We start from the raw sequence: 23,415 nt of genomic DNA, 5'->3' as shown, positions 1-23,415 counted from the left end.
CTGGGCTACTTGCACACTGCCAGGCTTGTGGTGCTGGGGATCTGGCGTATTAGCTGGGGTGGGTAGGCAAGGTGCACGGGGGCAGGAGGGGCAGGCTTAGCTTGCTTCTCCTTTGGTGATCCACTTCAGGAGGGGCCCTGTGGCACCGGGAGGGAGTCAGACCCCCCGGAGGGATGCAGAAGCACAGTGTTGGGTGTTTGCTGGGAGCAAGCAAGTCCCTGGTAGGAACTGGTTCCCTTTGGGATTTTGGCTGGGGGATGGACGAGGGAGATGGCGCTAGCGAGCGCCTTTGTTCCCCGCCAAACTGAGCTCTGTCGTCCCGGGGCTCAGCAACTCTCCCTCCCTTTGTCCTCCAGCCTTCCCGCTTTCCGAGCAGAGCTGTTAACTTATGACCTCCCAGGTGCTAAGTCCCGCTTGCTGTCGGAACACACTCCGTCCAGCCCCTCTGCTTTTGCAAGCCAGACTTGGGGGCTCTGCTTGGCCAGCGGGCAGCCCCTCTGCCCCGGCTCCTTCCCGCCAGACTGTGCAGTGCACACCGCCTCTCCGCCCTTCCTATCCTCTTCCGTGGGCCTCTCGTCTGCGCTTGGCTCCGGAGACTCAGTTCTGCTAGTCTTCTGGTGGCTTTCTTGGTTATTTAGGCAGGTGTGGGTGGAATCTAAGTGATCAGCAGGACGCGCGGGGAGCCCAGCGTCCTCCTACGCCTCCATCTTCTGCCCTCCCGATTCAGACAAATTAGATTTTAAAGCAAAAACTAACAAGAGATGATGAATGGCATTACATCATAATTAAGGGGTCTATTCATCAAGAAGATCTAACAATTGTAAATTCTTATGCCCCCAACTTGGAGACCCCAAGTATAAAAACCAATTAATGGCAAACATAAAGAGACTCACTGGAAATACCATAATATTAAGGGACTTTAACACCCCACTTACAGCAACGACAGATGATTGAAGCAGAAAATCAACAAGGAAACAATGGCTTTGAATGACACACTGGACTAGCTGGACTCAACAGATGTATTAAAAGAACATTTCATGGTAAAGCAGCAGAATACACATTCTTTTCGAGTGTACATGGAACATTCTTCAGAATAGATTACATACTGGGTCACAAATCAGCCCTCAACAAGTACAAAAAGATGGAGATTATACCATGCATATTTTCCAAACACAATGCCATGAAACTTGAAGTCAGCCACAAGAAAAAATTTGGAAAGACCACAAATGGAGGATAAAGAAAGTCCTACTAAAGAAGTAATGTTAACAATGAAATTAAAGAAGAAATAAAAAAGCACATGGAAAGACATGAAAATGAAAACATGACAGTCCAAAATCTTTGGGATGCAGCAAAGGCAGTCCTAAGAGGGAAGTATACTGCAATATAGGCCTACCTCAAGAAACAAGAAAGGTCTCAAATACACAGCTTAGCCTTACACCTAAACGAACTGGAAAAGGAACAGCAAATAAAGCCTAAAGCAAGCCTAAGAAGGTAAATAATAAAGATTAGAGCAGAAATAAATGATATAGAAACAAACAAACAAAAAACCAGTAGAACATATCAACAAAACTAAGAGCTGGTTTCTTGAAAGAATTAATAAAATTGATAAATGCCTAGCTGACTTATAAAAAGAAATAAGAAAGAATCCAAGTAAATAAAATCACAAATGGAAGAGGAGAGATCACAACCAACACCACAGAAATACAAATAATCATAGGAAATTATTATGAAAAATTATATGCCAACAAACTAGGCAAACTGGAAGAAATGGACAATTTACTAGAAACATACAAACTACCAAAATTGAAACAGGAAGAAATAGAAAATTTGAATAGACCCATAACCAGCAAAGAAACTGAATCAGTAATCAAAAATCTGCCAACAAAAGTCCAGGGCAGATGGCCTCCTAGGGGAATTCTATCAGACATTTAAAGAAGAGTTAATCCTATTCTTCTCAAATTGTTCCAAACAATAGAAGTGGAAGGAAAACTCCCAAACTCCTTCTATGAGGCTAGCATTACCTTCATTCCAAAACCAAAGACCCCACTAAAAAGGAGAGTTACAGACCAATTTCCCTGATGAAAATGGATGCAAAACTCCCCAACAAAATAGTAGCAAATTGAATCCAACAGTACATTAAAAGAATTATTCACTGTAACCAAGTGGGATTTATTCCTGGGCTGCAGGGATGGTTCAATATTCTCAAATCAATCGACATGATATACCACATTAATAAAAGAAAGGATAAGAACCGTACAATCCTCTAAATAGATACAGAAAAAGCATCTGACAAAATACAGCATCCATTCTTGATAAAAACCATCAATAAATTATGGATAGATGGAACATACCTCAACATCATAAAAGCCATGTATGAAAGGCCCAGTGCTAATATCATCCTCAATGGGGAAAACTGAGACCTTTTCCTCTATGATCAGGAACAAGACAGGGATGTCCACTCTTCACCATTACAGTTTAACATAGTACTGGAAGTCCTAACCTCAACAATCAGACAACAAAAAAGAAATAAAAGGCATCCAAATCAGCAAGGAAGAAGTCAAACTTTCACTATCTGCAGATGACATAATACTCTATGTAGAAAACCTGAGGGGCACCTGGGTGGCTCAGTTGGTTTGGCGTTTGACTTTGGCTCAGGTCATGTTCTCATGGTTCACGAGTTCACGCCCCGCACTGGGCTCTGTGCTGACAGCTCAGAGCCTGGAGCCTGCTTCGGATTCTGTGTCTCCCTCTCTCTCTGCCCCTCCCCCACTCACACTCTGTCTCTCTCTCAAAAATAAATAAAAATCAAAAATTAAAAAAAAGAAAAGAAAACCTGAAAGACTCCACCAAAAATTGCTACAACTAATACATGAACTCAGCAAAGCTGCAGGATATAAAATCAACTTATAGAAATATGTTGCATTTCTGTACACTGATAACAAAGCAGCAGAAAAAGAAATCAAGGAATCAATCTCATTTACAATCATACCCAAAACCATAAGGTACCTAGCAATAAACCTAACCAAAGAGGTAAAAGATCTGTACTCTGGGGGTACCTGGATGGCTCAGTCAGTTAAGTGTCTGACTTTTGATTTTGGCTCATGTCATGATCTCATGGTTCATGGGTTCAAGCCCTTTGCTGGGCTCCACGCTGACAGTGCAAAGGCTGCTTGGGATTCTCTCCCTCTCCCCCTCTCTCTCTCTGGTCCTCCCTGACTTGCATGTACTCTCTCTCTTTCTCAAAATAAGTAAACTTAAAAAAAAAAATTCTGTGCCCTGAAAACTATAGAACACTAGTGAAGGAAATTGAAGAGGACACAAAGAAATGGGAAAACATTCCATGCTCATGGATTAGAAGAGCATTATTAAAATGCCTACACTACCCAAAGCAATCTCCCCATTTAATGTCATCCGTATCAAAATACCACCAGCATTTTTCACGGAGCTAGAACAAACAATCCTTAAAATTTTTATGGAACAACAAGAGACCCCAAATAGCCAAAGTAATCCTGAAAAATAAAAGCAAAGCTGGAGGCATCATGATTCCAGACTTCAAGCTATATTACAAAGCTACAGTCATCAAGACGGTACGGTAGTAGCACAAAAACAGACTCAGAGATCAGTGGAACAGAACAGAAAACCCAGAAATGGGTCCACAACTATATGGTCAACTAATATTTGACAAAACAGGAAAGAATATCCGACGAAAAAAAGACAGTCTTTTCAACAAATGGCGCTAGGAAAACTGGACAGCAACATGCACAAGAACGAAACTGGACCACTTTCTTACACGATACACAAAAATACACTCAAAATGGATGAAAGACCTAAATGTGAGGTAGGAAACCATCAAAATCCTAGAGGAGAACACAGGCAGCAACCTCCTTGACCTCAGCCATAGTAACTTCTTACCAGACATGTTGCCAGAGGCAAGGGAGACAAAAGCAAAAATGAATTTTTGGGACTTCAAAATGAAAAACTTCTGCACAGTGAAAAAAACCAATCAACAAAACTAAAAGGCAGCCCATGGAATGAAGGAAGGGATCTGCAAATGACACCTTGGATAAAGGGTTAGTATCCAAAATCTATAAAAAACTTACCAAACTCCATACCCGAAAAACAAATAATCCAGTGAAGAAATGGGCAGAAGACATGAATAGACACTTTTCTAAAGAAGACATCCGTATGGCCAACAGGCACATGAAAAGACACTCGACGTCACTCCTCATCAGGGAAATACAAATCAAAACCACACTGAGATACCACCTCACGCCAGTCAGAGTGGCCAAATTGAAGAAATCAGGAGACTATAGATGCTGGAGAGGATGTGGAGAAACGGGAACCCTCTTGCACTGTTGGTGGGAATGCAAATTGGTGCAGCCACTCTGGAAAGCAGTGTGGAGGTTCCTCAGAAAATTAAAAACAGATCTACCCTATGACCCAGCAATAGCACTGCTAGGAATCTACCCAAAGGATACAGGAGGGCTGATGCATAGGGCACATGTACCCCAATGTTTATAGCAGCACTTTCAACAATAGCTAAATTATGGAAAGAGCCTAAATGTCCATCAACTGACGAATGGTTAAAGAAGATGTGGTTTACATATACAATAGAATACTACTTGGCAATGAGAAAGAATGATATCTGGCCATTTGTAGCAATGTGGATGGAATTGGTGGGTATCAGGCTAAGTGAAATAAGGCAGAGAAAGACAGATATCATATGTTTTTGCTTATATGTGGAACTTGAGAAACTTAACAGAAGACCATGGGAGAAGAGAAGGGAAAAAATAGTCACAAACAGAGAGGGAGGGAGGCAAATCATAAGAGACTCTTAAAGACTGAGAACAAACCAAGGGTAGATGGGGGGTGGGGGGAGAGGGGAAAGTGGGTGATGGGCAGGGAGGAGGGCACTTGTCGGGATGAGCACTGGGTGCTGTATCGAAACGAGTTTGACAATAAATTACATTAAAAAATAATAAAATAATAATTACAACCTCACCCAAACAAAACAAACAAAACAAAGAAGGCATCCAGGTGGCTAACAGAGACATGAAAAAATGCTCAACATCACATATCATCAAGGAAATACAAATCAAAACCACAATGAAATACCACCTCACACCTGTCAGAATGACTAAAATCAACAACACAAGAAACAACAGGTTTTGGTGAGAATGTGGAGAAAGGGGAACCCTTTTGTGCTGTTGGTGGGAACTGGTGTGGCCACTCTGGAGAACAGTATGGTGGTTCCTCAAAAAGTTAAAAATAGAACTACCCTATGACCCAGCAATTGCACTGGTATGTACCCAAAGGATATAAAAATACAGATTTGACTTGGTACATGCATCCCAATATTTATAGCAGCATTATCAACAATACTCAAATTATGGAAAGAGCCCAAATGTCCACTGACTGATGAATGGATAAAGAAGATGTGGTATATTATATACAACGGAATATTACTCAGCCATCAATCTTGCCATTTGCAATGATGTGGATGGAGCTAGAGTTTGTTATGCTAAGTGAAATAAGTCAGTCAGAGAAAGACAAATACTATATGATTTCACTCGTGTGGAATTTAAGAAACAAAACAGATAAACATATGGGAGGGGAGAAAAAGGAAAAAGAGAGAGGGAAACAAACTGTAAGAGACTCTTAAAGACAGAGAACAAACTGAAGGTTGGTGAAGGCAGGGAGGTAGGGGATGGGTTAGATAGGTGATGGGCATTAAGGAGGGCACTTGTTATGATGAGCACTGAGTGTTGTATGATTCACTAAATTCTGCTCCTAAAACCAATATTGCACTGTATGTTATCTAGAATTTATTTATTTTTATTAAATTTTTTAAACATTTATTCATTTTTGAGAGATAGAGACAGAGTGAGTGGGGGAGGGGCAGAGAGAGAGGGAGACACAGAATCCGAAGCAAACTCCAGCCCCCGACCTGTCAGCACAGAGCCTGATGCGGGGCTCAAACCCACAGACCACGAGATGGTGACCCAAGCTGAAGTTGGACGCTTAACTTACTGAGCCACCCAGGCGCCCCTATGTTTATTTTTAAGATTACTTGTTTATTTTTATTTGAGAAAGAGAGAGAGAAAACACGTGCGTGCAAGTGGGAGGGGGCAGAGGAAGCAGGCTGCACGTTCAGCATGGAGCTCGATGTGGGGCTTGACTTTAGAGCTGTGGCATGACCTAAGCTGAAATCAAGAGTCAGACACTTAACTGGCTGAGGCACCAGGTGCCCCAACTAATTAGAATTTAAATAAAAATTTAAAAAGAAAAAAAAATGCTAACCATCAACAAAACAGAACAAAATTAAAAACTACATTCCCCAGAATGGCAAAAAGTAAAGACAGGAACAATATCAGGTACTGGGGAAGAGGTGGGCAATTGTAACTCATTCCTTGCTGGAAGGAATACAAAGTGTACAACCACTTTAAAAAGCTGCTTCTTACAAAGGTAAAGAGGCAACTGTCCTATGTCCAGCAATTCCACTTGTAGGTATTTACCCAAGAGAAACAGAAACATAAACCTGAAAAACAATGAAATGTTTCACAGTGGTTTTATTCATAATAGTACCAACTAGAAACAACCTAAATGTCAGCAACAGGTGAAGGGACAAATGAATCGTGGTAGAGTCATACAATAGATTCCCTACTCAGCAACAAAAGGAGCAAATTTTAGTGTACCCAACCACATGGATGATTCAAAATTACTATGTTGAACCAAAGAAACCAGACACAAAAAATAACTCAGTGTATGATCATTTGCAGCTCATCAACAGCCAAAATAATACTCTCTGTCTCAGCTGGGAAAATTGAACTGAAAATCAGGAGAACAGGGCTCTCATGTCTGGCACAGTGGGCCCATCCTTGATTTCTTCTGGGCCTTGGTGCTATCCCTGAATCACGGTTTGGACCGGGTCTTCTAGGGCCCAGGACCCAGGCTTCATGGAAGCCCAGTCAGCACATGACCAGAGCTACCAGGTGACCCCCTTTCCTAACCCAGGCTGCTCTGAATTCACTGCATCCGGGCTTAGAGCTGGAAGGGCCCTCCTAAATCAGGGAGCACATTCGGATCACCTGGTGAGCCGGCTATAAATGCAGCTGCATTGGGCATCATCCCAGGGGACTGTGACCTGCTAAGCCTGGGGTAGCATCCAGCGTTTTCAGTTTCACTTGACCCACAAGAGATTCTGATGCACAGCCAGGCCTGGAAACTGCTAGAGTAGTTCAGTTTCTTTATTTTGTAGACAGAAAGCTGAGGTCCAGAGAAGGGAAGGACTCACCTTTGACATATACTTAACAGCAGGGCTGGGTTCCAAACCAGGGTCCCCTGGCTGCCTGGTTCAGAGCCCAATGACCCTTTTATTTTTCTAACTCCGTACAGAAATGTTTCACTTTCACTGTCACCTAAAGCAGATTATAATTTGCAAAGGAGCTGCACACATTTTATCTCGCTTGGTTCATAAAATCATACTCTACATCATGCTTCTTCCCACCCGACAGGTGAGAAAACGGATGTTCAAAGAAGCTAAGAAACTCGCCTGTGGTTGTATAGGCAGTAAATTGAGAGGTTTTGTATACAGACATGATGTTTCCCCCTTTTTATGTTTCCCCAAGCTCTTACAGTCATATGCTCCGACTTTTTTTTTTTTTTGCCAGTTCTATCCCACTCTAATCTGTTTTTTTTTTTAAATCAACTCACCTTTTTAAATTAAAAAAAATTACTGAATTACATTTACTTTAAAGGGAAATAAACATCATAAATGGAAAATTGATACCAAATGGAATCAAGAGTTAATGAAAAACCGAAACAAATAAAAATAAAACAATGTGACTCAATTTTAGGCAGATCTTCCTGCCCCTCCCTCCCACACTGGGAGCTCACGGTCTGCTTCTCTGTCAAGAAGGGAGACACGGGAAACCAACCGAGGCTCTCCATCCGAGGTAACCAGAAGACACAGATGGGAGTTGGAAAGAGAAAAACTCTCCACATGATTCAATGCGGCCTAATGCAAAGTCTCTGAACCAACTGAGATCATCTCAGGTGCCACTTAAAACCACTTTTGCACAGGACACTGCTCCAGTGGCTCGACAGAAGTCTCCAGAAACTTCCACCACCTGAAGTGTGTTTTGTGTTGTATCCCCTGGCATCTTGGAGGTCAGAGCAATTAAAAGGTATACAGAGAAAAGATATCTCCACATGTACAAGCCGGGGCTGGAAGGCTGAAAAATACTCCGGGCCGCCTTCCTGCTTGCCTGCCAAGATTAATATGGCGCCTCCTGCCCTTTACCACTTCTCTTTGGAACAGTGACTCTGTAGAAAGCAGAAATCAATTTGCCCTAATTGAGGGACTAAATCTTTCCAAAAGAGACTTTCTTGGGCAGTGAAACAAGATAGCAAGAGGCATGATCATGCTCCAGATATGCTGCTGTTCAGGCAGGAACACTATCTTTAAAAAAAAAAAAAAAGAAAAATCCATAGTCATTGTCTGTGACCACCGCTGCCTCTTGGCTGGGTTCAACTGATAGGTCATTAAAACAAGGATGAGATAATTTCCTTCACCCACACACCACTACTCCCATCAGAGGGTGAAATATCACCCCGGCTGGCTCTAATCATCGAGGGCCCGGCTCGGGCAGAGCCCCGTCGCTAAATCACCCCGCACGCAGATGGCCGCAGTCATTACAGATCGACCAATTAGGGCCTTTTGACAGCTTGTGGTAAAGTCGGAGCAATTATTTAGGGGCAATTATGTGCCTCCTGTCCTTACCAGGAAATGCATTTACACAAAATCAGGGCTGTTGCCTTCTCTTACCACACTGTCTTCTTGGATGAGCACGTTCCCTGAAGTCACAGAATTGGAGAGCTGGAAGAGGATCTGGATGAAGATGATGATGGTCATGATGATGACAATTCTAAGGGACAATTACTGAGCCCCTGCCCACACGTGGAGCTCCCTGCTTCATACACGTAATCTCTGACACCTACAATAACACCACAGATGGGGTATTACGACCCCATTTTACAGACGATACCACGAAGCTCAGAGCGGGAAATGGAGCCTGCCCAAGGAACACAGTTCATAAATGATGAAGCCAAGGTCTACAACCCAGCCTGACTGTCAAAGAGCAGGCTCTTCCTACTGTACCGAACAAACTCCACCTCTGCCTCACTGCTCTCAGGCCCTTCGATCCAGCCAGAGGGGGATGGCGGAGGGCCAGAGAAGTTAAATGTGTTCTTGCCCAGAATCATACAGCAACACGGCATCTTCCACCCTGGGAGTTCCCCCAGCTTCATAAGCACTAGGGCAGGGATGGAAAACAGGCTTCACTGAAGTGCCTAAGCTAATGGGTTGTAATGGATACCTAAAACTATATTAAGAAAGGCTCTGAGGCTATATTCTGGCTCAGCATAAAAATGCCAGGACTGAGGGGCGCCTGGGTGGCTCAGTCGGTTAAGTGTCCGACTTCGGCTCCGGTCATGATCACACAGTCCGTGAGTTCAAGCCCCGCGTCGGGCTCTGTCCTGACAGCTCGGAGCCTGGAGCCTGCTTCGGATTCTTTGTCTCCCTCTCTCTCTGCCCCTCCCCTGCTCATGCTCTCTCTCTCTGTCTCTCAAAAATAAACAAACAACAAAAAAGTGCCAGGACTGAGAAGAGAGGTGTCCCCTGAAGCAGCAGGGAGGCAGCAGTCCTAATGGCACACACTCACCATTCATATTCCAGGGGCTGCTCTGACTGAAAACCAATACTGAAGTGCTTTTGCCCTTATTACCCCTCATTTAATGGTAAGTCAGGGCCATCCAGCTTGGAGTGAGGTTCGTTCTGAAGGGAAGCCCCGTCACGGCAAGGCTTTAAGCAGGTGTCAGAAGAGCCGTTAAGAGAGCTCACAGGTGGATTCTGTGTGCCCCGTCCACACCCCCTCAGCATCTGTTCTCACGGCTACCAGCTTGCTGGCACCTGCCTCTGCCCCGGACTCTGCGCCCCCTTGGGTGGGATAGCCCCGAGCGCCTGCTCTGTGCTGGATCCCAGGGCCACCCATGGGATCGTGCACAGCTGCCTGCTCTGGTGCCATCAAAGGCCATCTGTTCCCATTCTCACTGCCTCACTCTCTTGCTGGTGTTTCTCGAAGTCTCCTCCCCAAACAACTACTTGCACTCATATCCTGCCGCAGTTTGCAGGAAACCCAAATTGAGGCAAAGCCAAGCAGCAGGTATGACCGAGGGGAACTGCAAGGCTGACTGTGTGGTTCTGTGAAGGTGCCCCTGATGACTCGAGCTCAGTCACACATCGTTCTCTGGTGCCTGGTTTCTGTAAGGCATTGTAAACTGTGTTGAGAACTCAGCCGTACAGGCACTAACCCAAGGGCCTCATGCGTGTTTACTCATCTAATCTTCACAAACACTCCCTGGGGCAGCTCACCATTAGTATCCCTGTTTAACTGAAGAGGAAACTGGGACACAGAGAAGTTAAGTAGCTCGCCCCAGGTCCACACAGTTAGTAAGCAGCAGGTCTTGGATTTAAATCCAGGCAGTGTGGCTCCAGAGGCTGTAGTCTTGTTACATTTTTTTTTTTTTAATTAGGAATCATTTCAAACATATTAACAGTAGAATAGAATAAAGGACCCCCCCCCCCCCCCGCCCCAAGCCCATCGACCCATCACCCAGCTTCGGGAATTATCAATTCCTGGACACTCTAGTTTCATCTCTGCTCCTGCCCCTGGGAGCTACTGGAGTCTGTGCTCTTAACCATCCTGCTGCTGGATGAGAAAAGCTGGGGAATTAACGTGGGAGGACAGGACAGCTCCCACTGGCCCTTTCCCGAGAACACTCCCACCGAGTTCTCTCAAAGTCAGGCACACAGCATCTTCTCAGGAAATACTTGTTGATGGCCTTGCTGGACTCCTCTGAAAGCCACTACAAGGAGGGTGGGACAGGTATCATTTCCGGCATTACTAGAGAGGAGACAGGCCCAGGGAAGAGAAAGTCTTGCCCCGAGTCTCTCAGCCAGTGAGGTCTGAGTGAGGACCAGAACCAGGGCCTGTGCTTCCTGGGTCACCCCTAAATACTTGTATGTGTCATGCTGAACACACACGCATGCACGCACGCACACACAGGCTTCCCTGGGGGCTGCAGGCTTCCTGGCTCCTGTGTTGAAAAGGGAGCCTCTCCTGGGGCACCTGGGTAGCTCAGTCGATTCAGTATCTGACTCCCGATTTCAGCTCAGGTCACGATTTCATGGTTTGTGAGATAGAGCCCCACGTCAAGCCTCCCCTGTCGGGCCTCGTGCTGCCAGCGCGGATTCTCTCTCTCCCTCTTTCTCTGCCCCTCTCCTGCTCATTCTCTTTCTCTCTCAAAAATAAATAAACTTAAAAGAAATGGAGCCTCTCCATCTTATCCAGTCTCAAGGGAGTTAGGTCTCTGTGGATGGTTCTCCCTGCTGGGCTGTAGCCCAGGGAGCAACGGCATCAGAGGAGCTTCTCCAGGTTGAACGGAGTCCCCCCAGAAGATATGTTGATGTCCTAGCCCCTAGTATCTGTGAATGTGACCCTCGTTGGACACAGGGTCTCTGAAGATGTCATCAAATTAAGGGTGGGCCCTCATGCAATGACCAGTGTCCTTTATAAGACAGAAATTTGGATGTACGAGGAGAAGGCCATGTGATAATGGACACAGAAACACTCTAAGAAACACTGAGGATTGCCAGCAACACCAGAAGCCTGCAAGGGGCAAGGAAGGATCATTAGGTAGAGCCTTCTGAGGGGGCATGGCCCAGATGACCCCTTGATTTTGGACTTCCAGCTTCTAGAACTGCAAGAGAATAAACTTGTTTCGTTTGTGTTGTTTTGTTTGGAGCCTGCTAGTGTGTGGTACCTTGTTCAGGCAGCCCTAGGACACTAAGACAGAAGGGTGAGGTTTTCACCCGGGCATTGTAACGGTGACACTGCAAGAATATGGCCCCGGTCCAGGCCACTGCTGTCCTGTGTCTGGAGCACTGTACAATTTAGGGGCAAGTACAGTGGCCATGGTTGCTGTCCCTGCTCCGCTCTGTCCCCCTTTAGTCTAGCCGGCATGCAGTTCAGGGGGGTGTCTGAAAAGAGAAGTAAACTGCCTCTCGTCACCCTTCCAGTGCCTTGCTTAAACCCTTCAACGGCTTCCTATGGCTCTTGGAAGAGGGTCCAAAATCCTTACCGGGGGTGACAGGGCTGTGTGTGCCTGGCTGGTCCCCTCCTTGCTGCCCCCCAACACGCCGTCTTCCTGCAGGTGTCCAAAGGGCCCCAAGATGGCCCCTTCTGCCTCAGGCTGCCTGTCCAAGCTGGCCTTTCCACCTGGGTTGCCAAGTTCCCGAGCTCCTCCCATCCCTCCACAGTGAACTCCTGCGCATCCTTCAGCTCTCAGCTCAAACTTCAACTCGTCACAAAAGCCTTTCTGATGACCTCTCAGACCGCAGCTGGTCCCTGGGGCAGACTGTAGCAGAGCCCTGGGACATGTTCTTCATGCCCCTCAGCTGAGGTCATCCATCGTTCTGCATTCGCGGAGTTACTCGTCTCCCGCCCACTTTTTTTTTTTTTTAATTTTTTTTTTCAACGTTTTTTATTTATTTTTGGGACAGAGAGAGACAGAGCATGAACGGGGGAGGGGCAGAGAGAGAGGGAGACACAGAAGCGGAAACAGGCTACAGGCTCTGAGCCATCAGCCCAGAGCCTGACGCGGGGCTCGAACTCACGGACCGCGAGATCGTGACCTGGCTGAAGTCGGACGCTTAACCGACTGCGCCACCCAGGCGCCCCATCTCCCGCCCACTTTAAGCTCCAGGAGGGTGGGCCCTGTGACTGCTCTGCTTGCCCATGTACCCCACATGCCTCACGCGGAGCCAGAGGTGTCTGCGAATCCCTGCTGAACCCACACACCTCCCTCCACCATCCTTTCATTTGGTTTGATTTGATTTGATCTGATTCCCCTGTGAAGGAAGCAGGTCATGGTTCATCATCCTCATTTCAAGATGAGGGAAGTCAAGTTCAGATGATGTTGTTTCTGGTCCAAGGTTAACACAGCCAGCAAAGTAAGTGGTTTAGACAGGACTCAAATCCAGTTCGGTTTGTTCAGGGATCTTTACTCCAGCGCTGTGTGCAATCAGATCAGTTCCCAAGTAGAATACCTGAGTTTCAACTGCTGGTGCCATCAAAGCTTGCAGAGACACCTGCTGAAAAGCACGAAAAATAAAGGGGCTCTTGTGTCCCACACTCTGGCGGGGCCCAGAGCACGCGGGAGAGGGCCCCGGGGACAGGCCCTCAAGGAAACAGGAGGAAGAGGAGAAGGGAAGTAGGGAACAAGTTACAAACCAGACAAATCAGCATCGTCCCTGTCACTTGGTTCTCTGGCCTCTGGGGTTGTTAATAATGCAGAGGCTGGGGGCGCCTGGGTGGCTTGGTTGGTTAAGCGTCCGACTTCGGCTCAGGTCATGATCTCACGGTCCGTGAGTTCGAGCCCCGCGTCGGGCTCTGTGCTGACCGCTCAGAGCCTGGAGCCTGTTTCGGATTCTGTGTCTCCCTCTCTCTCTGCCCCTCCCCCGTTCATGCTCTGTCTCTGTCTCAAAAATAGATAAACGTTAAAAAAAATTAAAAAAAAAATAATGCAGAGGCTGTGGTGGGAGAGGCTGCCCTCCACACATCCTGACTGGCTTCTGGGAGCTGTAGGTGTTCTGGGTCTCGTCATGTCTCAGCTCCACTGGGCTTCCGGCTTTTAAAGTGTCATAGCTCATCTGTTTCCAGGATTGACTTACTCACTCCTAAGTCTTAGACCGTGTATTCTAAGGCAACGCCAATCTATTTGGAGGAGGGTGGGCAACAAAGCAGTCAGAAATGTCACCTTTGTCCTGTTGTGACACTCAGGTGTTTCTAGCCAAAGGAAAACTGTTAAGATGAGGTGGACCCTTATCGTCATTGTCATGATTTCTGTCATGTGCTCACAGTGTGCATCTAGGCCCAGTGTTAAGTGCTGTTATTTATACGCATTGTCTCATTTCATCCCCACAACAACCCTACTCGGTAGGCACTGTTAACAACCTTAGACAGGGAAACTGAGGCTTAGAAAAGTTTTACACTAATCTGGGTCCAAACAGCTAGTAGGTGACAGGCAGAAGTCACACTGAGTGTTTCTGACATAATTAACTATGAAACTACATCACCCCCTCGATGCCCCCGGTCTCCCCATTCTGCCTGGTGGGTATGCTTCCAATCCCACAACCTCAATCCTGTCTCTCATCCCCTGGGATGTCAAGGGCTTTCACTTGCTGATAAAACTTACAGTCAGGTGAATATAAATAGCAGGAAAATTAAACAGAGAGGCTGGGAAGGAAAGCCGTGGTTGCACCGGGATGTGGCTTTTCGCAGGTGAAATGCACAGGCATTAACAGGCATTAAAGCATCATTCGCCACTTGGAAAAGGAAAACAGACCAGTCCTTCAGGAGAGAATACGTGTTCTGGCTCTGAGTTCTGGGAGGAACTTTAGAGTGGCAGAGCTGAAGAGGCCTCAGAGTTCAGCTCAAAGCCCTGTGTCATTCTCTTTTGATGGGGGTCCTCTCCTAAGACAGTCTAAGGTATAACAGACACTCTTGATAGCTGGTTTTAAAAAACCAGCCATTTCTTTTTTCCCTTCCTCCTTCCTGCCCTCCTCTTCTTCTTGATAATAGCTTTATTGAGACACAATTCACATCCCATACAATTCACCCACATCAAGCACACAATTATTGAATGTCCACCAGCCATTTGTGCACTGTTGGAAGCAGCGAACCAGCTGCACCTTAGCGAAGGCATTTCGGCGGACAGAACTCAGTTCAGTTTCATCAAGAAGGCGTGTGCTGCACCCCTGCTGGGTGCCGGGAATGATGCTGGGCACACTCTTTTCTGCTGATCTATCACGGTGGTTTACAAAGTGTGGACCCCAGACCAGTTACATTGGCATCACCCAGGAGCTTATTAGAGTTGCCAATTCTGAGGCCTTACCCCAAACCTCCTGAATCAGATGAGGGGGCACCCAGTGACCTGGATTTTAATGAGCTCTCCGAGTGACGCCTATACAAGTTAGCGTTCGAGAAAAACACCAATCTAACTTCTACTGCAGAAGGTGAGCCGAGGGAAATGAATCTAGGCCATCACAATCATGTTAGGATTTCTGAATGATGAGAATAGAAGCTCAGTTTTCCTGCTAGAATAACAGAAAAACTGAAGTTCTCCAAGGAATGCAAGACTATTTGCTGGCCTCAGTGACACTATGAAAGCGATGGGTAGGGGCTCAGGTGCTCTCCACCCTCTTCCTCAGACTCACGTGGCCTGGCCTCTCCTTCACCTGCACAACCCTCCTCTTGCCTCAAGTGAGAGATCTGACAAATAAATGTTCCTCCCGATAGGTAGACAGCAAGGGGCCTCAAACCTTAACCCTAAGAATCCCTGGGGGAACTGTTTTTCACAGACATTCTGTATGCCTGGGAACAGTGGCTTTCAAATCTTTTGACTGTGACCCATAAAAAGAATACATTTTACATCTTGACCTGGTACACATACATATAACCGAAATACAAGGTGTGATGCACCTATATATATGTGTGTGTGTGTATATATATGTATATATATGTGTATATATATATATATATATATATGTATACATACACACACACACACACACACACACACACACACATATATATATACACATATTCCTATTCTGGCCTCTTGGATTTCACTTTTGTTCAAAAGCTGGTCATGATCCCTGAAACTGATTTCATGACCTTCCATCTAGTACAATTTGAAAAACCCTGGTGGGTACAGTCTGGAACCTCTAATATTAAAAAAGATGCCTCACTTGATCCTGAAGTCCTCGGCCATGGCCCCCGACCAGAGTCCAGTGCTCCCTGCCCAGTATCCATTGTTGTTATTGTTACGACAGCCAAGATTCTGAGAAAATGTACCCAAGGTCCAGTTCTATAAATAGGACTGATACTGCATTGCCTACCTCAGGAGGCCATCACTAGAACTCCTACAAGTTGATTTGAGATTTCTGGAGCACCACAAGGGTAGACAAAGTTATTACTCCCAAGTGGCCACTTTTCTCTGGCCAAAGATTTCAAAGAACATATTTTAGGTGTCCTTCCTCTCACCATAAGAGCTAATAGGAAAACATGTGTATCGGGGCTTTAGCAAGTGTGGACCCTAACATCTCTGCAGCTGGAAAATACAGAAGGACACAGTAGATCTGAGGGAACTGGGCCCGAACTCTTTGTCAAAAGCCAACATAGCTTCAACATCTGGCTGACTCACCTTTTGAATCAGTGGTTTCCACCCTATCCTACTCAATGTCCCTTTAAGTTAGTTATCTTTTTTTTTTAATTTATTTTGAGAGAGAGAGAGAGAGAACAAGCAGGGGAAGGGCAGAGAGAAAGGGAGAGAGAGGAAGAGAGAAGATCCCAAGCAGGCTCCACGCTGTCAGCACAGAGCCTGACACAGGGCTCCATCCCACGAACTGTGAGATCGTGACCTGAGCCGAAATCGAGAGTCCGACGCTTAACCAACTGAGCCACCCAGGCGCCCCACCCACTTTGAAGTTACAGTTATCTTGTATGGTCCCCTTTAATATCCTAAAATAAAATTCATAAGTAATATAGCCTGCATTAGCCATAACATTATACGTAATGCCCCAACTGTTGTATATAGGAACAATAATAGAATAACTTGTGTTTCAATATGTAAATGCTTGGGCTGACTACAAGAAGACAGAGAAGTAGCCAAATGCTTGTACTTAAGAGTGTCCTATACTGGTTTACATTTCAGTGCACCTAACAGGTCAGTGCAGGTATGTGGTCTGGCACCCCAGGTACTGAGAGCAGCACCCTTGTTGGCGAGGTAATTTGCTAAAACAGTGAACAACTTCTAGCAGAGTTCCAACCCCAACAAAGCACGATCTTCCCTTGATAAACAGGTATTCCTGGAAAAGTCAGCACATACCCAGGGAGGGGAGAGAGTTCACCTGGGAGAGAACACTGCACGTGTCTGTAAGCTGTGCTGAGTGAGTGGTAGTCGGCAAGAGGAGAGGAGACAGAGGAAGAGAAGGTTGGGTGAAATGCTCATGGGCACGTTCCAGTAACAAAATACGTTTCTAGGGGGAAAACTGAGGGAGGAAGACAGGGAACCAGTAAGGCTGGGTGTTATGTGTCCCAGAGGCCCTGGGAGAACAGGAATGTCTGGGGAGAGCTGTAAGTGGGTTGCTATGGAGGATGTGATGTAAAACTCCTTCTCTGCCTCTCCCAACAAGTGTTCCGTAAAGCCGGAAGTCCTCCCTGACACCTGTGCACACATGGATTCTTTCAGGGGGCCCTCCATCCAGGGTGGAAACAGAGTGAGTCCCTGGAGCAGAAGCCAGAAGCCGAGGACAGCCAAGTCGGGCATACAACGGCTGGGCACTTGGCTGGCTCCGTCCCACACACATCCTTCACCACCACCCCCCAGGGTTACCCCTACTTTACAGATGTGGAAACAGACCCACAGAGGGTCTGCTACTGCCCATGGTCACCTAGCTAGTAGTGACTTCTCTGGAACTCAAGCCCAAGTCCGTCTGTCTTCACCGTCCCTTTTAATCAGTGGCCGCCTGGTCAGATGGCTTAGAGGAACAAGTGAAGTTTATCGCTCTGGCACCTTTCAGAGGACGAACGGGAAGCGGACCTCCACCCTAAAGACAAATTGTACACCTTCCCCAAACATTTGCTTTGAAACCACAAGCCTCTTGGTTCTTCGACATCACATTACAAATCACCTGACTCCTCGGGGCATAGGTGTGTGGCTTGAACATGCCTTTGGTGATTTTAAGAATGAATTATGCTCCTTCCTCAAGCATCACATCCACCAGCTAGCTCCCAGAAATAGAAAGCACTTCATCACACAAATTAACTCCTCTCCCCGATTTCGCAGAAGATGAGTAATCTATTAAAAAAGAGATGCTATTATCTAAACAGGCAGCCTTATCTGCACTTTTAATTTCAACTAAATGCCTTGCTTCTTTTTCAGCGGGTGGGCAGGGCCATAAATCTGTTTAATAATCAGATGACGAATAAAAACACTCCAGAAAACACCACAGTCAAGTTAATTACAGCCTCCCCTGTTTTCTGAAAGCGACTCCCCACCAATTGGATACAAATGAGAAGAGAAGGTTGGGTCCCGTGGACTTGGCCCACCCCAGTTTTTCACCCAGTTGGAGCCCATCCAGGGAAGCAGATTCATGGGCAGTTTGAGGGCCGTGGGCTCTTGGTAGCTGCTCTTAAATTATGTCAGGTTGTCAAGTGTTGGAGAGCAACATGTGTTTCACATAGGGCGCACGCTTCCATGCCTATCATTTAAGTTGTTAATAAAAAAGAAAAAAAAAAATTCTTCCACTTCACAACAGTGTCAGCCTGTCAGTTTCATATTTGTTAAAGGGCAAAAGTATTCTCCTGGGGGAGATTTTCCTGCTCAGTGCACAGGAAGAGAAAGTTGACCATGTGTCAGAGCGTTCCTTACCACCCCTCTTAAATATTGCTGCCCCTCTTCCCCGAATTCCCCAACCCAACCCGGGCTCTCTGGAAATCTTTGCGTTGCAGAGTCCTGCAGACTTCTCATCCCGCCTCTTCCCTCCCTGCCTCCTCCCTGGTTAGTGCCAGCACAGGAACCGTGGGATCTTCAGCGATTTACATGAACTCCCACATCAGAAATTAATCTGGGTACACAGGCCTTCTGGTCTCTAATCCTTTGTCTCTCATCCCATCCACCCTGTTGGTATAGCACAGGCCTACTGATGTTACCTGGTGACGTCCCAGACCTCTTGGCAACGTCCAAAGCCCACGTTTCCACTCCGATCTCCCGTCTCAACCCGGCACTGATCCTTTCTCTGCAGACACCACTTGAGTAATTTCTTGCCTTCACTCCTTTACTCTTGCAAATCTCTCAGCTCAGAGCATCCTTCTCTGCTTCTCTGTCTCAGAGAATCCTATTTTTCCCTAGGTGCTCAGCTCACAGTGCTCCTGGATTACCATCTGTGTAAATGGTGTTCTCCTCTGAGGCTCACCAAGTACAGTGCGTGCTCTGACCCCAGCTCTCTTTGCATTCCCTGCATGTTTTGGTCAGGACTTGTGTCTTTCTGCCCGGCACCACGCTTCTTGAGGGCAGGACCAAGACTGACGTATTCCCCGTGCCTCACAACACCTGCAATTTGGCAGGGGCTGACAGACATCTGGTGAACCATCCTGACTTGGTATACTTTCCTTGTTGTTTGTTGCCTTTATTTTTTTTAAGTCTATACACAAAGCATGCTTCCAGAGGACTCAACAGGTCACCCATGGGAAGATGTCAAGCATATCTGGGAGTCCCTGTCATCCAGGTATTCACTTGTGAGTTTCTAAACATAGGAGGTAACATCAGGAAGCAAAAGTCATCTTCACAGCAGGATGTTTATCAATGAACTGACCACGCATGAAGTTCCCACTCACACATCACTCCCCACTTACCAAAGGGTATATCTCTGCCTATCACATCCATGTCTGTTTGTGAGATGGCGGCATTGCAGATGTGACCACCCGGCAATATAACACAAACTGATTATAAGCTTCTGCACAGAGACCGGCGAATGCAAAGGCCCTGGGGCAGAGCAGGCAGGACCTAAAGCAGTCACTGGTTTTTCTGGTTAATGTTCAAGGCCATTTCTCGTGGGCAGACACTTGCACTGAATTCTGTTAGGGCATACCCCAAAGATTCATACAGCCTGCAGGGAAAGAAACAGAACAGATACAGGGGACTCCATTTTTGGATATAAAGTGTTCTGGATATTCTTTTTCTTTCAAAAGTGGAAAAATCTTTACTACTTTTTGTGATTCTAAATGTGATACACTTGTTGTAAAAACCCTTTTATTTTATTTATTTTGAGAGAGTGCATGCGCATGTATGCAAGTTGGGGAGGAGCAGAGAGAGTGGAAGAGAGAGAATCCCAAGCAGCCTCTGAGCTGTCAGCGCGGAGTCTGACTCAGTCTCACAAGTGAGATCACGACCTGAGCTAAGATCAAGAGTCAGACACTTAACCGATTGAGCCACCCAGGCGCCCCTGCAAAAAAACCTCTCTGAACCATCATGGAGGAAAGGAACATCTGAATGACAAGCCAGTCTTGTCTCATCCACCAGCAATGGCCACTCAACAGCTTGGTGTACTTCTCATCCAGTGTCTAAAATTTTTGAGCTTTTTTATTTTTCCTGAAACCTGTTTTTTTTTTTGTTTTTTTTTTTTTTTTACTGAACAGTACATGTAGAAGTCAACAACCAGGCTCTCTGACTCTGTAGCTCATGCCCTGTCTCTGACACCAGAGACTTCTTCTTCCTTCAGAAGAAAGGACCAGAACCGGGAAACAAAATTTTCAGTTGCAGTTCAGCTCAACATAAAGAAAGAATGTTCTAACAGTGAGAGCTTCCCAGGAAGGGATGGCTCATCAGTGAGTTGTCCACCACGGGAAGAATTTGATGAGATGCTGAACTTATACAAACCAGAGAAAAGACTCAAATGTTGGAGAAAGACTACATGGCCTTGAAGGCCCCGCCAAGCACTAGGATTGTGTGATTCTACGGTTACAAGATGATATGCCTGTCCATACAGCCAGCTCTGAAATGGTGAAAATCCAGTTCTGAGGACCTAAGCCTTTAACGTGAGGACTCCTGATAGGCACGTAGTAATTTGCGTAGAGAACATGCTTTTCTTTTCACGAGGGCTAGCCTATTTCATCTACCCCTGTAATTTTCTCCTTGCCCCAGCTGTGAGCAAAGTTTACTTCTCAATGTTGTATTTGCTTTATTTGTCAAGGGCCAGAAAGCACATGGAATGCTGCCTCCCAGGGAACTCACAACGTGGGTCCGTGTGAGGCAATGCAGCCTGGGAGTTTTGTGCGTTCTGAACATACACCGGTGCTACACAGAAGATTTTTCCAGTCCTCTGGTTGTCCATGAGTCACTCAATGCCCATGTAGTCTGATTTGTTAACTCGTGCTCAAACACACACACCCCTCCGATGCCCACTGCCAAGGCCCCCTGGGGAGGCATCTTGTTCCCATGCAGGGCCCAGGTGGCTGTCTGAGAGGCAGAGCCATAGCTGAATGGCATGACCCAGAAATCAGGTGGTAAAACCTAGGCGTGCCAGCAATGCCCCCTGCCTCCTCAGCACCTTCTCTATTCGGTTCTGTCACAGTGCCTGGCTATCCCTCCTTTGCCACCCCATTCCTGTGGGTTACCACATCTTCCCTCTTGGGAGTGGGGCATTTAAAAATTAGAGAAGTTTTTTTTTTTTTGTAATTTATATACACAATGGAATACTACGTGGCAATGAGAAAGAATGAAATATGGCCTTTTGTAGCAACGTGGATGGAACTGGAGAGTGTTATGCTAAGTGAAATAAGTCATACAGAGAAGGACAGATTCTGTATGTTTTCACTCCTATGTGGATCCTGAGAAACTTAACAGACGACCATGGGGGAGGGGAAGGGAAAAAAAATGGTTACAGAGGGAGGGAGCCAAAATATAAGAGACTCCTAAAAACTGGGAACAAACTGAGGGTTTATGGGGGGTGGGAGGGAGGGGTGGGTGGGTGATGGGTATTGAGCAGGGCACCTGTTGGGATGAGCACTGGGTGTTGTATGGAAACCAATTTAACAATAAATTTCATATTAAAAAATAATAAAAATAAAAATTAGAGAAGTAAAATGTGCTCATTTTGAAAATCACTGAAAATCAGATATGCAAAAATCAATGAAAACCACTGTCAGAGTGGCCTCTTTTAATACTTTGTGGTCTGTTGCAGCTTTTCTGTCCCTTTAGTAGAACATCCCCATGATCCAGATGGTCATCCTTCCATATCCCTTACTGCACAGTTCAGTGCGAAGTGACATTTAACTGAGCCTCATGTTGGATAGGGACAGTGCAAGGTGTTCACAAACCAAGAGAACCGAACTCAGGCCCCTGGTCTACTGAGGAAGGTATTTCTGCTGTAAGAATGACATGAACAGCTGCCACATAGTGAGAGTGATTCTGTGCCAGACACGGTGCTCAGCATTCTACCAGCATCATCTCATTTAATGCTCACAAGGATCCTTGAGGTGGGATGCCCTCTCCATCTTAGGGATGAGAAAACTGAAGCTTGGAGAGCTGGATGGTCCTCTATCCTGCCGGTAAGGAGCAGAGCAGGAACTTGACCTAGGGGTAAGGGGTGGTCTGACTCCAGACTTTGCACACCTTTACCAGGGGAAGCATGAGCAATGATTAATGGCAGTTCGTTAGGAACACATTTACTCTGGGGAGGAGACCAAGGGGAGCAGGGTCTCCCAAGCAGAGTTTCCCTGGAATCATCAGGGTGGCAATGTGGGGAAGGACATTCAGGTGGAGAGAGCGACCCAAGGAAATGGAAACACAGCCCCGAAGCAGTTGAGTATCCAGGGAACTAGACAGACCTCATGTCTTCTCACCATGATAAATCTTTAATAAACAATGAAGAAGTAATTCACGCTTTCTTCTAATTAAAAGTAATTCATGATTTCTTCTGAATTAAAAGGTAATTCATAATTTCTTCTAATTAAAATACACTTAAGAATGTATGGGCATCCAACAGAGGCTTTGCTAAGAAACAAAAATTCAGCCTACAAAGGATTAAGACACAAATCCTCCCCACCCTGTCTAGAAAGGGAACATGCTAAATCTCTAAAACCTTGCAGGAAATGAAGTAAACAAACTACCTCCTTTCCTTCAGGACAGTATTATTTTTTAATTAAATGAGAAATAATACACATATTCTCCTTGTTAAAACAAAAAATCCTACAAATAAAAGAGATCTTTGGTCTTGGCTTACTCCATGGGGCTTACTCAGTAAATCACCACTGTTAGGAATTCGGAGTATATGTATCCGTGCCTTCTTCTATGTGTTTGTACACACGAAGGCATATGTATCAAAAACATCATTGTTTGGTGTGTGTGTTTACATAAATGGTTATACAGCTTGCTTTTTACTCTATAATACATCTTAGAGCTCTGTCCGTGTCATTTAGATCCAGTCCCTTTTAATAGCTGCATCATATTCCATATTAGGGATATGTCCCATTGATATATGCTCCATTGATAGGCACTTAGATCATTTCTAATTCAGCAGGATTATAAACAGTGCTGTGGTGAGCAACCTTATATGTGCCTCACCGCATGCATGGTGACTATTTCTCTAGGATAGACACCAAGAAATGGAGCTCTTAGATTTTACAATATGCACATTACAATTTTTTGATCCTCCCAAGTTGCCCTCCAAAGTAGAATTCCCAAGTTTTAGTCCCCCCACCCCGGCAGTTTCTGTTTAGAATGGTGAGAATC

General features: G+C 45.8%; 1 protein-coding gene across 7 annotated transcripts in view; it reads right to left on the bottom strand.

Moving 5' to 3' along the window:
- Positions 1–23,415, bottom strand: part of GALNT10 (polypeptide N-acetylgalactosaminyltransferase 10) — a 223,090-nt gene that overhangs the window by 52,993 nt on the left and 146,682 nt on the right. For 5 of the 7 annotated variants that reach the window (XM_058720956.1, XM_058720982.1, XM_058720997.1 and 2 more), the window contains one exon: positions 8,828–8,878. The exons of the other annotated variants lie outside the window; for them this stretch is intronic. In XM_058720956.1, the coding sequence (XP_058576939.1) occupies positions 8,828–8,878 (51 nt within the window). The remainder of the gene's footprint in view (positions 1–8,827; positions 8,879–23,415) is intronic. 7 annotated transcript variants of the gene reach the window in all.

The sequence above is a fragment of the Neofelis nebulosa genome, chromosome 1, assembly GCF_028018385.1.
Source record: "Neofelis nebulosa isolate mNeoNeb1 chromosome 1, mNeoNeb1.pri, whole genome shotgun sequence".
Classification (NCBI taxonomy): Eukaryota; Metazoa; Chordata; class Mammalia; order Carnivora; family Felidae; genus Neofelis; species Neofelis nebulosa.
The sequence above is the reverse complement of the archived record's forward strand: the minus strand, read 5'-3'. Positions and strand labels throughout refer to the sequence as shown.